The sequence below is a fragment of the Artibeus jamaicensis genome, unplaced genomic scaffold (genome assembly GCF_021234435.1).
Source record: "Artibeus jamaicensis isolate MK-2021 breed Jamaican fruit bat unplaced genomic scaffold, CSHL_Jam_final contig_465, whole genome shotgun sequence".
NCBI lineage: Eukaryota > Metazoa > Chordata > Mammalia > Chiroptera > Phyllostomidae > Artibeus > Artibeus jamaicensis.
The window spans coordinates 4,303,587-4,316,798 of record NW_026521843.1 but is presented as its reverse complement, the minus strand read 5'-3'; the positions used below and the strand labels follow the sequence as shown (position 1 = coordinate 4,316,798).

General features: G+C 55.0%; 1 protein-coding gene across 2 annotated transcripts in view; it reads right to left on the bottom strand.

The window, feature by feature from the left end:
• The window catches only part of LPIN1 (lipin 1), an 89,690-nt gene extending 76,835 nt beyond the window's left edge, over positions 1 to 12,855 (bottom strand). Inside the window, exon 1 of one of the 2 annotated variants that reach the window (XM_037151760.2) lies at positions 12,637 to 12,855. In XM_037151760.2, coding sequence (XP_037007655.2) covers positions 12,637 to 12,717 — 81 coding nt within the window. In that variant the 5' untranslated portion in view covers positions 12,718 to 12,855. The remainder of the gene's footprint in view (positions 1 to 12,636) is intronic. The other variant, XM_053667172.1, reaches the window with a different exon arrangement.
• Positions 12,856 to 13,212: the final 357 nt, after the last annotated feature.

Here is a 13,212-nt window from a genome sequence, read left to right as displayed (position 1 = left end):
CTACACGTGCGGCAGACTGAATGCTTGACTGTGGGTGACCGATCTGTGGACACCATGCCCAGCACCGTAGTCACACCTGAGACGTTGCGACCATTCGAAGCTGCACTCACAGGGATTTCCACCTGTGGAGCCAGGCAGACCAATGGCCACGTGTGCACACCCCTCAGTGTGCAATAGTAATGCACACCCACTCTGTGCCAGGTCCCTGGCCCGTTCCCGCCCTTCTTCTCTGAGCATTGTGGGTGACACCATCCTGCTTTTCACCGGAGAAGCCGAAATTCAGAAAGCTGGAGTAATTTTCCCAGGGCCGCACGCAGAGCTGACACGCTCCGTCCACTCTAAAAGCCCCGTCCCCCTTTGTGCTACTGGCCAACCCCTACTTGCCCTCAGCCAGCGCTCCCGAATTTGCAGACACAGCATCGGGCTGTCTGAAAGCCCAGCCGTTAAAAACCTGACCCATGAACTCAAAAGGAGACGCGTTTCACTAGCCGGGAACATGAAGAAACAGCTGCCTCTGAAGACATCAGACCCACGTGACACTGTTGTTGCGTTTCTCAGAAGAGGCGGGTGGCTGGGGAGCCAGTCAGCAGCCCTCGTTCCGGGGAGGGCTTTGAAATAAAGAACTCGGAGAAAGCCCTTGACCTCGGGTACATCCAGTCCGTTCTTCAAAAGCTGGTCCCCTGAGGCCACTGCCGTGAAGCTGGACCCTGGCCAGGCTGCTGAGCCAGCAGCGGCCAAGAGGGGTGGTGCTGGCTTAGGCGTCGGGACACTGCAGGACAGGATGTGCCCCAGAGCCACTGGCTCACCCCAGTGCCCTACAGGCTGAGCTGACGGGGACAACAGACCCAACCCCTGGGGACTTGGGACCTGTAGAGAGGGGCACTGAAGGGAATGTGTGTCTGTTGCTTCAGAGAAAAATGACAACACGGCCAGCGCTAGCCACAGTGACACAGTCTGGCCACCACCAGCCCCAGCCAGGGACGTAAGCAAAGCTGGACTCTGGGCTGGGAAGCTGGCCAAAGCTGAGGCAGGTGTGACAAGTTGGGCCTGTCCCCTCCTTCCCCTGACATTCTGGGAGGAGTGGCATGGGAGATGGAGAGGGACACCGGGTCTGGGCGCCCCAGCTCCGCGGGTGCCCGTGGCCGGCAAGGCCGACTGATGGGGCGCGAGTCAGGTTTTCAGCCACAAAGACAGGCAACCAAGCTCTTCCCCACTCACTCCTCCAGGAACGGTGACCTGTCCCTGCCCTGGGCCAGGCCTGGCCAAGTCACGAGCAGTGGCAGGCAAGGAAGGAGCCAGCAAGTCATCGCAGTTCAGCAGACACTGCGCACCCCCGTGCTGGGGAGACAGGCCAAACCCCTAAGCAATGATACCCAAGGCAGGGAGAGGCAGGAGCCAAAGCCCTACTCCTGGTTCAGCCCAGCAAGGCCAGAGGGGCTCCTTCCTGCACCCGTGCATCGGGCCCCAGGCTACCAGGGGTACAGCTGCAGCCGGGAAGGCAGATAAACCCCAGGGCTTGCAAACGTGGGAGCTGAGCCAGGCTTCTGGAGTGGGCGGTTCTTCCAGGAGCAGCCAGGAGGCCAGCCCCCGGCGAGCACCCAGGGCCCTGAGGCAGCAGAGGGGGTCTGGTTAAGAACAGAGGTCCATGGACACGGACACCAGGGTGGGGATGGCCTGAGGGCGTGGGGCGGGGCACGGGGTGGAGGGGGCAAAGGGGGGAAAATTGGGATGACTCTAATAGCAGAACTAATAATTGTTTAAAAGTATCACCTGAAGAAAAAGAATGTAGGTTCTGGGGTGGGGCCTGAGCATCTGCATTTCTGAGCAGCTCCCGGGCAATGCCACGCAGCTGCTGCTCGTCTGAGGACCACACTCTGAACAGCACAGGCTCTAGATCCAGACCAGGGCACTCAATGGAGTGCCTGGATCCCAGTCAGGTCATTCCAGAATCCCTAGATTGGTGTGTCCCAAACCTGGCCACCTAGCAGAGTTACACTGGCAGCTTGTTAAACATGCCAACCACCCAGTGCCAGAAATTTGATTCCATGGGGATTCCAGGATTCCATAGTATTAAAAAAAAAACCCACTTGCTCAGAGATTCTGGGGCAGAGAGCCCTTTCCACAGGCAACTAACCACCCAGCCTGGCCTTCTGCAGTCCCAGGACCAAGCTCCGCCTTTTCTATTTCTGACTCTCTAGCTCCACCTACCGTTTCATCCTGTCAGTTCCGATGACCCCAAAGCTCCCACTCACAACTGGACAAATGTACCGAGAAAGCCCCCCGAGTGTGATTTGAGGGACAGGAGCAAGGCTGGCCCCTGACCCAAATAAGATTTCTCTCCGACTTCAGCTGGCCTTGACACCTTCCATTTCTCAGCTGTGATATAACCCCAGGATCTTGGGATCCTGTTTCTCTCTCTATCCTGGGGCCAAACACAGCGAAGAGACTACAGCCTCTGCTCCCGTGATGGTAAAATTGAAGTGAAACTTTGGGCTACACATTGCGCTTCCTCCCATCTCATCGCAGGAAAACGTCTGGGGAAGAGCAACGTACACGAGTTGCAGCCTGTGGTTTTCCCTCATGGACACAAACTGAGCAACCCGAGAGGGAGTGGACCTCGGAGGGGAGAAGGGACAGAAATGCGGGAGACGGGACAAGAGGCGGGTGCCGCACGGACCCCTTGCTGGGCTTCTAGCACTACTTGCTAAACACTTTACAGACACTGCCGCTCGGGACTAAACCTGCTCACTTCTCAGGATCCACGGCAGAATGCGCCAACACACATGTTCTCCTGCCACACTCTGACCTGCTGAATCAAATCTCTAGTGGCAGAACCTGGGAACCCTCCACGCTCCCAGGGGAGTCTGGTATTTGGGGTGCATGCTATGACCTCCTTGAACCCTCACGGCAGCCCACTGTATAGACCAGATCACACGCGCGAACTTACATGGGGCCAGAGCCAAAGCAAGAAAACAGGACCACACTTTCTCCTGGCACTTTCACAGGAAGCAAAAATATTCTGAATCCTGGGGGTGGGTAATGACTTTTTGCCTTGAACATGCCATTTGCCGAGGACACACAGTGAGGCAAGGCTCTGTTTAGGGCATGGTCACCATGTGTACTTGACCCTGCAAGCCCCAAGTGAGTTGTTCTTAGTATTGGAAAGCCATTGGCAACTGGTAAGAAAGGGGCAGGTGCCAGACAGCACAACTCTGGCAAAGTAAACCCGCTCATTCTTGATAGAACAATCAGGTTCCCCCACCAGGGGTCGATCGTCTGCGTGCGCATGCAAAGGTTTCAACAGGGCATCTGATAAAATCTCCCATGATGCCCTAAAGGATCAGTAAGATAACTCAGGTAGGGTCCTATTGCACTAAGTACAGGCAGTTAGACTAACATTCCTGAAGAATGTGGAAATCAGCTGGGACGGATGAGTTCATGCCACTGGCTGTATTCTCACAGGTCCCTGCTTAGACATTTTATCCATATTGGGTTGAAGTAGAAAGCCAGTTTGTGAGTTATGGTTAGAGATGGTATAGTGAATTTGTACCTGGAGTCCTGCCCTCTGACCCAAACTCAGGGTCTATGACAGGATAAAACAAAACAATGCCATTAGGCTCAAAAACAAGGCAAGTGTGTCATGAACCAAAGACAGATGGGAAATGGAAAGGTGCTGGTCTCGAGGCTCGGGTCCAGCAGCCAAGGGTGTGTCCACCCTCTGGGGAGGGACACACGAGACTGGGCACAGGAAGTAGACTCCCCACTGAAGCCTCACATGGGAAGTGGTCCCTGCTGCTGGCGGAAGAGACTTCAAAATGCAGCTCCACTGCTTCGGGCTAAGGCTCTGGAGGATGGAGGGAGGACGGACGACCACACGACCTTTCAAACAGGAATCAGACTGAGAGGCTGCCCTGCTCAGAGTCTGTGCGCCAAACTTCCCCAATGTCACCACCCAAAGGGGGGCCTGCAGGTCTGGCCGGGGCTCTGGGCAGCACCCGGGTCTGGGGAGGCCGCTGGCCGGGAGCATGGCCCTCAGATCACCCGGCCTCAGTGCACTGGGCGGGGCGTGAGATAAATGCTAGAGGAGGGAAGTAACCACCACAAATAAAATGCTCATCGAAAGGAGCTCCAGAGCAAAACTTCTTACACTTAGGAAGAGCTATAACGCTGAGAAATGCTGCAAACAAACAAACTTTTAGATGAATTCACATCCAAGTCATTTCGTCGAACAGCTGACAGTGACTGTGAAAAAGTATAAGGAGGATGCTTAAAGATATAGATTAAGGAAGAACTTCCACTAAAAATAGAAACTATGTAACAGAAAGGAACAAAAATTAAATACTACCCAGTAGCTAGGGAAAGGAACCAATTAGATATCTTGGAAATGAAAGCTGTAGTCATTTAAATGAAAACAAAAATATCTAGATAGTGGGAGAGAAAATCCAACAAGAAGCAGTAAAAGAGAGAATTCATACAGTGGAGTGTAGAAAGGAAGACCTCAGCCAGCAGAGCACGTCAGAGGGACAAAGAGACCATTTGTGTCTGAGAAGTGTGCTGTAAAGGAATCAATGACCTCACAGAGGAGAAGCTCTTGAAACCACATATGAAAATCTCCTAAAACTGAGAAGACGTGACAGGTGAGTGGAAGCAGGCTCTGAGCTTTGAAGAGGCAGATAAAAGTGAATCCACATGCAATACACTGACAACGTAGAACATACAAGGCAAAGGATGGACTTGAAAAGTCTCACAGGAGACTAATATGTCCTCACTATGGAGGGGAACAACTGTCAGCCTACAGGCATATAAAAACAATGAAGAATTTCATTTACTTCCGCCAAGATGGAGGCATAGGTGGATGTGCCCTGCCTTCTCACACAACCAAGTTTAGAGACAACTAAATATTAGCAACAGAAAACACAGCCAGAACATGGAAAATTGAATTTTTTGGAAGTCCGTTAACAACAAATTCTTCAGCCTGACCGGTAAGGGGAGAAACCAGTGGCTGGTGAAGTGGGGTTGCACAGGAAAACTCGGTCCGACGGACTCAGGCGCGGAATCCAGACGCACGGAAGCCAGGCGCAGGGTTGGACCTAGTGAGCGACCGAGCGAGCCACCAGGTGAGCGACCACGGGGGAGACAGCGGGGGAGCGGTGCTGCGTGTTGACTGTGGTCGCGCATTTGTGCGCGGGCGGACAGGCGAGGGAGTGGGCGGTTGGACCAGGGGCCGGCGGTCCCCGCGGCAAGCGGCAGTGGAGGGTGCCGCCATTTCCCCGCTCTGACCCCACCTCCACATACAGCGTCATAACCCAGCGACTCTGAGTGGCCCGGCCCAGGTGAACCACCTAAGGCGCTGATCCTCACCCAGCTGTGAGAAACAGCAGAGGGGGCCGCCATTTCCCCGCTCTGGCCACGCCCCCACATACAGCGTCACAACCCAGCGACCTGGGAGTCCAAGGCGCCGCTTCTCACACTTAAAGGGCCAGAACAGACCCAAAATGTCGCAAGGTTCTCAAAGCCCCAGCGCCCATAGATCTAAGCGATGAAGAAATAGCAAAACTCTCAGACGCACTGTTTAAAACACTGGTCATCAGGATCCTCACAGAACTGGTTGATTATACCGACAAATTAGACAAATATATGAAGGCGAAACTAATTGAAATGAATGGAATTGCACAGGACACCAATAGCAATGAAAAGGAACCTGGGACTCAAATCAATGGAGTGGACCAGAAGAAAGCAAATAATGGCCAAACAGAAAAGAGTCAGGAAGCAAGAATTCAAAGAAATGAGGAGAGTCTTAGGAACCTCCAGGACATCTTTAAACGCTCCAACATCCGAATTATAGGGGTACCAGAAGGGGGAAAGGCACAGCCACCAGTGGAAAACTTATTTGAACAAATAATAAAGGAGAATTTCCCCAATCTGGCAAAGGAAATAGACTTCCAGGAAATCCAGGAAGCTCAGAGAGTCCCAAAGAAGTTGGACCCAAGAAGGAACACACCAAGGCACATCATAATTACATTAGCCAAGATTAAAATGAAGGAGAGAATCCTAGAAGCAGCAAGAAATAAGGGGACAGTCACCTACAAAGGAGTCCCCATGAGACTGTCAGAGGATTTCTCAAAAGAGACCTTACAGGCAAGAAGGGGCTGGAAAGAGGTCTTCCAAGTCATGAAATCCAAAGACCTACAACCAAGATTGCTCTATCCAGCAAAACTTTCATTTAGAATGGAAGGACAGATAAAGTGCTTCTCAGATAAGATCAAATTCAAGGAGTTCATCATCACCAAGCCCTTATTACATGAAATGTTAAAGGGACTTATCTAAGAAAAAGAAGTTAAAGAAACATGAACAGCGAAAGGACAACAAACTCACAGTTATTAACAACCACACCTAAAACAAAAGAAAACTAAAAGGACAGCTAGATCAGGAGTGGAAACATAGAAATGAAGATCTCAAGGAGGGTTAGCAACAGGGGAGTGGGAGGAGGAGAAGGGGGGAGAAGGTACAGAAAATAAGTAGCATAGACAGTAGATAGAAAATAGAAGGGGGGGCAAGAATAGCATGGGAAATATAGAATCTAAAGGACTTGAGACACATGGTCATAAACTAAAGTGGGGGGGTAATGGTGGGGATGGGAGGGTAGGGTGGAGGGGAATGAAAGGGGGAATAGAACAACTGTAACAGCATAATCAATAAAAAAATTTTAAAAAATAAAATAAAATAAAAACAATGAAGAATTTCAAACTGGCCCCGGCTGGTGTAGCTCAGTGGATTGAGTGCAGGCTGCTAACCAAAGGGTCACAGTTCAATTCCCGGTCAGGGCACATGCCTGGGTAGCGGGCCTGGTCCCCAGTGGGGCATGTGAGAGGTAACCACACATTGATGTTTCTCTCCCTCTCTTTCTCCTTCCCTTCCCCTCTCTCTAAAGATAAAAAAGAAATAAAATATTTTAAAAAGAAAAAAATTTAAAACTAAATTAGACATTAAGTGGATATGTTTAAAAATGAAGGAGAAGCACTAAAACGATGGGAATTCAATGTACAGTCGGAAAAGGTGCTGAAGGAGAACAAAAGATGTAATGGGGAACTGTATTCTAGTCAATTGTCCATTCAGCCGGAGTCAGAAAAGGAAAGCAAACAGGTCAGATTTTCGGGTGTAACAAAATGAATACAACGCATAAAAGAATCTGAGGATCAGAGGACATTGACAGGTTTGAAGCCAGTGAAAGGACATTTGACACAGATATACTAAGAGTCAGAAAGTCAGTTGTCTGACTCCCAGGAAGGTCATGAACGCCGTCTGCATATCTGGTCTTCGGTTCTGATGTTAGAGACTGAGAGTGGCTATCAGGACTCCCGTGGGACCAGCTTTCAGCGCAAGCTTCAGAAGAGGCCCCTCCCACCCAGCACCAAGGATCCCAAACATCATTAAGTGTTGGTTCATTCAGAAATTCGCAAGGGTGGGACCCATGGAGAACCGTGTCTGTCCTGCTGCTCCCCACCCCACCTCCTCCATCATCCTACGCAGAGCCATCGAGTCCCAGGATGGGTTGGAAGTGACCATGGTCTCTGCTGGGAACCAGACCTCTGCCCCCGGGCATCAGAGCTAAGCAGACATAGGCAGGCTGGGAGCAGGGGTCCCCAGGAAAGTTAGGGTTCATTCCTGCAAATGCTCTGCAGGGAAAGGTACAAAGGCAGCACATTTGCAGTGGAGAGAGCATGGCCTTTCAAAGCAGTCGTGAGACCTCGGGCCAGGGAGGTAACCAAACGAGACACACACTAGCTTCTCTCAGGGTCCCGGGCACAGAGAAAGCTCTCAGTAAACATCAAAAACAATAATACACCTGGACATTTATCATTTTTGAAAGGGCTTTAGAGTATCCATAAACTGGGAACAACTCGAATATTTACAAAATAACATTAAACAAGACGCCCGCACATTCTCTGTCCGGATGGTGACCTCTCCCCCACTGGGCATCTCTGATTGGAGAAAACCCAGAAACCCGATCCTGTCTTGCTTCACTGTGAACTGTGAAGTGTCTACCAAATGGCTATTAATAAACTCAGTTTCTGCCTAGGTCAAATCAGGGGATTCCCCGGCTAGCCAAGTCCCCTTTTCCTTTAGTTTGAACCATGTTGAAGTTCAAATTGTCTTGTCCTCAGAATAAGAGAGTTCATCCCAGAATGCCAAAAAAAACTCGCTTCCTGTTGGCTGAAATGTTTTATATATTAATTCATTTTCCATTTGTCCTCCACTTGCATAGAGCGGGGCTGGGGGGAGGCATCATCCCTGCCCAGGGCTGCCTTGTCCTGGGTCACCGTGGAACAGTGCCCTCTGGAGGCATTTCTGAGACAGGACACTGGGCCCAGGTGACAGCAGTTGAAGGCTCACCCACTCTGGGGTGAGTGGGGTACATGGGGACAGGCAAGGCCTGCAGGAGGTATCCAGCCTCCCAGCCATGGCCAAGCAGAAAGGCTCAGCCCACCAAGCAGGGGCCCGGAGACTGTCTCTCTGTGCTGCTCTGAAAAGAATTCCAGCCTGTGAGACCAGAGCTGAACGGCCCTGCAGGGGCTTCCAACTACGCTGCCTGTGGAGAGGAAGTGGGGGCCGGCAAGGAGGGGGTTGGCGTGGGAAAAGCAAAGGAGGTTTGAGGAAGGAGGACAGCAAGCTCGCCGTCTTCGCGCCCTCCCAAGTTGCCCCAGATCTATAGGGAGGGGTCCGGGTATTGTCACTGGTAGCAAGGGTCCTGTGTCAGGGAGGGCAGGTGCTGAGAATCATGGTCAGGCCACGCCCGGGGCCACAGGCAGTGCACAGGGTCCCTCAGTGCATCATCGTCACTGAGGTTCTCCTGGGGGGTGGGCGGGGAGGCGAGATGGTCACACCTCCTAGCGGGCCCTGCTCCAGCCGCCGTGCGGCGCACATCAGACTCATTCTGGCAGGGCTCCGGCTCCAGAGGCCGCTCGGATCCAGGGCTCCGGCTCGGAACAGCCAGGGCCAGCAGGTCGCCAGCCTGTGTTCATAGTTCGCATCGAATCTCAGTGCATTCATACCCACAGGTCCTTCCATTATGTTGTCCATGCAGCTGCTAAGCAAAAAATAATGACTCTTACAGATTCAGCCGACTCACCCTCACCATAAGCTGGCAAATCAGGTTTATCGGCCCCAACTGTACGGACGAACTGAAGGCCGAGAGAGACGTGGAGGAGGTGGGAAGGGGAGCTGGCAGAGCAGGTGCGGGCACACCTGCAGCCCAGCCCTGCCCCCGCCTCTCGGCAGCAAAGCCCCTGACCTGAGAGTCTGTGGGAGGAAGTGGGCGCCTGTGACGTCACTTCAGAGGCCTCTTCTTTTATTCCCCCTCCTTCCCAGCCCCTCCTGTCATCACTCAGGTCCAGCTCCGGGACCACCTGCCACAAAAGGCTGCCCCCCAGGCCGCCTCACTGCAGTTTGACGGCCCTCAGCCCAGACACAGCGGAGGTTCAGGGTCAGATGAAAACGACCCCAAGAGTCCTGCCCTGTGTGCACAGAGAATGGGTCTGGGCTTGGGCGTCTCCTCCTCACGGTGCTGAGCCCCGTGGTCCACACGGGGATGACCTGCTTTTTCTTCCCCATCATATTTACAGGTGGTCTCGTCTTTCAGGCTTAGTGCTGTCGTTAATACCAGCTACCATTTACGAAATGCCCACGAGCATTCTATTATCAGGTGTTGTAATCCCAGTGTCGCAGGTGAGAAAGCTGAGTCTCCAGGAAATCGAACCGTGTAAGAGGCAAAACTGGGACTTGAGCCCAGGCCTGAACTTCTGCCCCCCCAACACCCCCCCTCCTTCACTCTGGGTCCTGTGTCTTTGGCCCTGAGTATCTGCCTCCTGCCACTCCTAGATGCCTGACCAAGACAGATGTCGCCATGCACGTCCCAGCAAAGGAGAAATAAAATCCCGGGAACAAGATCTGCAGACCTCGCTGGAGGGGAACAGCCCGTCCTCCTCCCACAGCCAGTCTTCGCCCAGGCTGGCCCAGCCCTCAGCCCGGGAGGCTCCAGCCGCCGTGGGCGCTGGGTATGGAAAGCCTGCTCTTCTCCAAGGCGGGACTCCAATGCCAGTGTCTCAGAGACCCCTTCCCCGGCCCCGCCAGTTGGAATTCCTCCTGATCGGTGACCCCATGAACTTGACAGCTGGCTGGGGACAGGCCTACCCGCTCACATTCCGCTTTGACCTCCCAGAAATGGGGGCCAGGTATCCCCCTCTCTGCACACCCCACATGGCTCTGCACACACTTAGGGCCCGGAAGGCAAGCCCCACAGACTCTCGGAAAGGCCGTGGCCGAAGTCACAGGTGAATGGTGCCAACGTAACACATGTCTCTGAGGGTGCCCGGGCTGCCAGCGGCCCTCTCCCCACCCCAGGACGGAAGCACCCACGATGGCTGAGCCACTTTTCCTTTTCCCAGAAGCAGCCAGTGCAGCCCGAGCTCCCAGACACGGTAGCTGCACCCCCCTCCTAGGCTCTCCCGCAGTACCGTCAGTCCCTCTGGGCGTCTGCCTCGATTTCCTGCCTCGATTTCCCGTTCTGCTCTGCTGAAGACCCCCCTGGGCCAGGCCCTCCTCCGCCTCAAGTGCTAGGTGGGGGGCCAGCTCTCCCACCGAGCAGCCTGTGGGCTCCCAGCGTCCCCACCGCACAGCTGCCCCTCAGCAGGGCAGACCAGATTCTCCCAGGCACCGGCGCACGTCGGAGCCAAGCCCAAGTCCTGGGCCCCCTTGGACTCTGTGCCTGGTGGACGCCCTGCAGGGGCCAGCACTGCTGCTCCAGAGTCCAGAACCCGCCTCCCAGGGACCCCCGCCCCCACCACACGGCCCACCTCCCCCAGGAAGGAAAGTCACAGTGCCACACAACAGCCCCCATGGGACAGCACAGGGGCCACTGAAGGTTTTAACCTGGGGCTGTAGAGTCAAGCCCACGGGGCGCCGTGAGGGGCTGGACCAGTTTATGGAATAAAAGGGGGCGAAGAGCTGGGCCTGAAGCCCCTCCTGTGGCTGCATTAGAACAAGGCTCCAGGGCAATGAGCAGAGTCCGTATGCCATGCACCCAGACGCATACACGGCGGGGTGACGGGAATCGTACCCTCTGACCCACACTCTGCCGCACATTCTAGATCCTCTGCGATCAGCACAGTTTCGTAACCAGGAAAAATAAGGAATAATCAAAAACTATGAGCGGAACACGGGTGTTGCCAGGGCTTCCCCTGGTCACAGCGTCTAGAGGTGGCCAGGGCCAGGGCTGGGTGGCTTCCTGTCCCCCTCCCATCAGCCCCTGCGCTGCTGGGGGCAAGTCCTGCCTTCATAGCCTCAGTTTCCTCAGCTGTCAAAGGTAATGATGGCGTCAGCCCGGTCGTAGGAGAGAGACACTACCCGCACTGAGACCTGGGTGTCGGGGCTGGGGGAGCATCGGTCACTGGAGTGGATGTGGGGGGCTCTGCGGGAGCCCCACGCTGCCCCTGGTGGGGAGGCAGGTACACTTCCCGACCAGCACTGGGCTGCTGTGTGTCGGGGCATTTCCAGGAATGGAAGCAAGGCTCAGCCCCGTGAGCCCCACTCACCACACAGCCAGGCTCTTTAATCAGATGGGGGGGCTGGCTGGCCCCACAGCACTCCCCGGGGTGGCGGGGCAGGGGGTCCCAGCCCTGTCCTCAGCCCACAGCGGCAGGGCCGTGGATCAGCCCTGGGGGACTTCTGCAGGCCTCCGTCCACTCAGCCTCACTCGCCCAAAGGGCCCGGAGGAGGGAGCAGCATCTGAGTCCCCTTTCTCCCGTGGGTGTCCCCACTGCATCTCGGCATGAGCAAGCTGCCCTGAGCGTGAGCCTGGCTGGAGTGACAAGTGACCACCAGCCAGGAGGCTCAGTCTGCCCCACGCGGGCCACGCCCCTCACTCTGCTCCGAGAGGCAGAAGGCCCCCGCTGTCTCTGCTGCCAGGCCCACGGAGCCCCTCTGAACCCGGGAGTGCCAGCCCAGCCGTCTGCCTACGAGGGCCGGAGGCGGAGGGTCACGGCTCACCCGGCCACTATCTGTCAAACCCCTGCCCCATGGAAGGGACAGCCAGTGGCCCGAGTTCTCAGGACCACTCCCACTGGATGTGAGCCGAACACCCTCTACTCAAGTTGGGGGCTTTCAGGGAAAATAACTACTTATGCGCAACCTCCCCTCCCCACCCCAGCAAAAAGCCCTGGCAGCTGGGACGAGACCTGAACAGGCAGGATGGTATAGCCACTGGCTGTGGAACCCAGGGGAGCCCACAGCACAGACACCACACTCTGAGACGTGGGGTCCAATGACTGCATGGGGACACAGACAGTGCAAGGCCCCAGCAAAGGGCCTGGAGCAGGGAGCCCTCAAAACACCCTGTATGCCCATCTCGAGGATCAAAGCAATCACTATTTATTTTCCATTCAAAGCAAAGCAAAGTCCTTAATTCTTGAATAAGTTCTAAAACCTCTATAAACAGGAGCCCCCGGGGAGCAGCCGGTCCCACCACTTATTTGGTGAAATGTGGATACACGCATCCCAACTGGCACCCACTCAGCCCAAAGGATCCCACGGGTCCCCCACCGTGCCACTCAGCCAGGGACGGTCACACACGGCCCTTACCCATGACCAGGGTGAATCCGGGTGGTTCTTGTCCTTCGAGGGCTCCCAGGTGGAGCCACAGGTGTGGGCCTGCTCCTCCATGGCCCCGCCCTCAGGATGCTAGCTACCTCCTCACCGCCACCACCAAGCCCTGGGAGAAGAATGTCGCCAGCGGCTCCCTTCATGCCCTCGGGAGCAGGGAGGCTGGGCCCAGGACACTGAACCCGGCAGGTGGCTTCCCCAGGAGCTCAGCCAAGTCACAAGGCTCAGATAGAGAGCAGAGTGTTGAATTGCAAATCTTCTCCCACCTGGGGACTGGCTGACGACTGGAGACGCCTCTCGCCTCTTGTCCTAAAGGCCGCAGGGTCCCACAGGTGTCAGATGCGAAGGACTTGGTGGGAGGAGCCAGGCTGGGGCATGACCCCTGCTGGCCAGCAGCCAGCGCTTTCTTCATTCTCTCCTCCCCAGCTCTGTGAAACTCAGAGGCTAACCAACTTCCCCAAGGACACGCAGCTCCAAAGGGCAGAGTTGGGATTCAGACCAAAGGGGACTTCACAGGAGGAGGTGTGGGCAGAGACCGCCTAGTGTGCTGGGGCG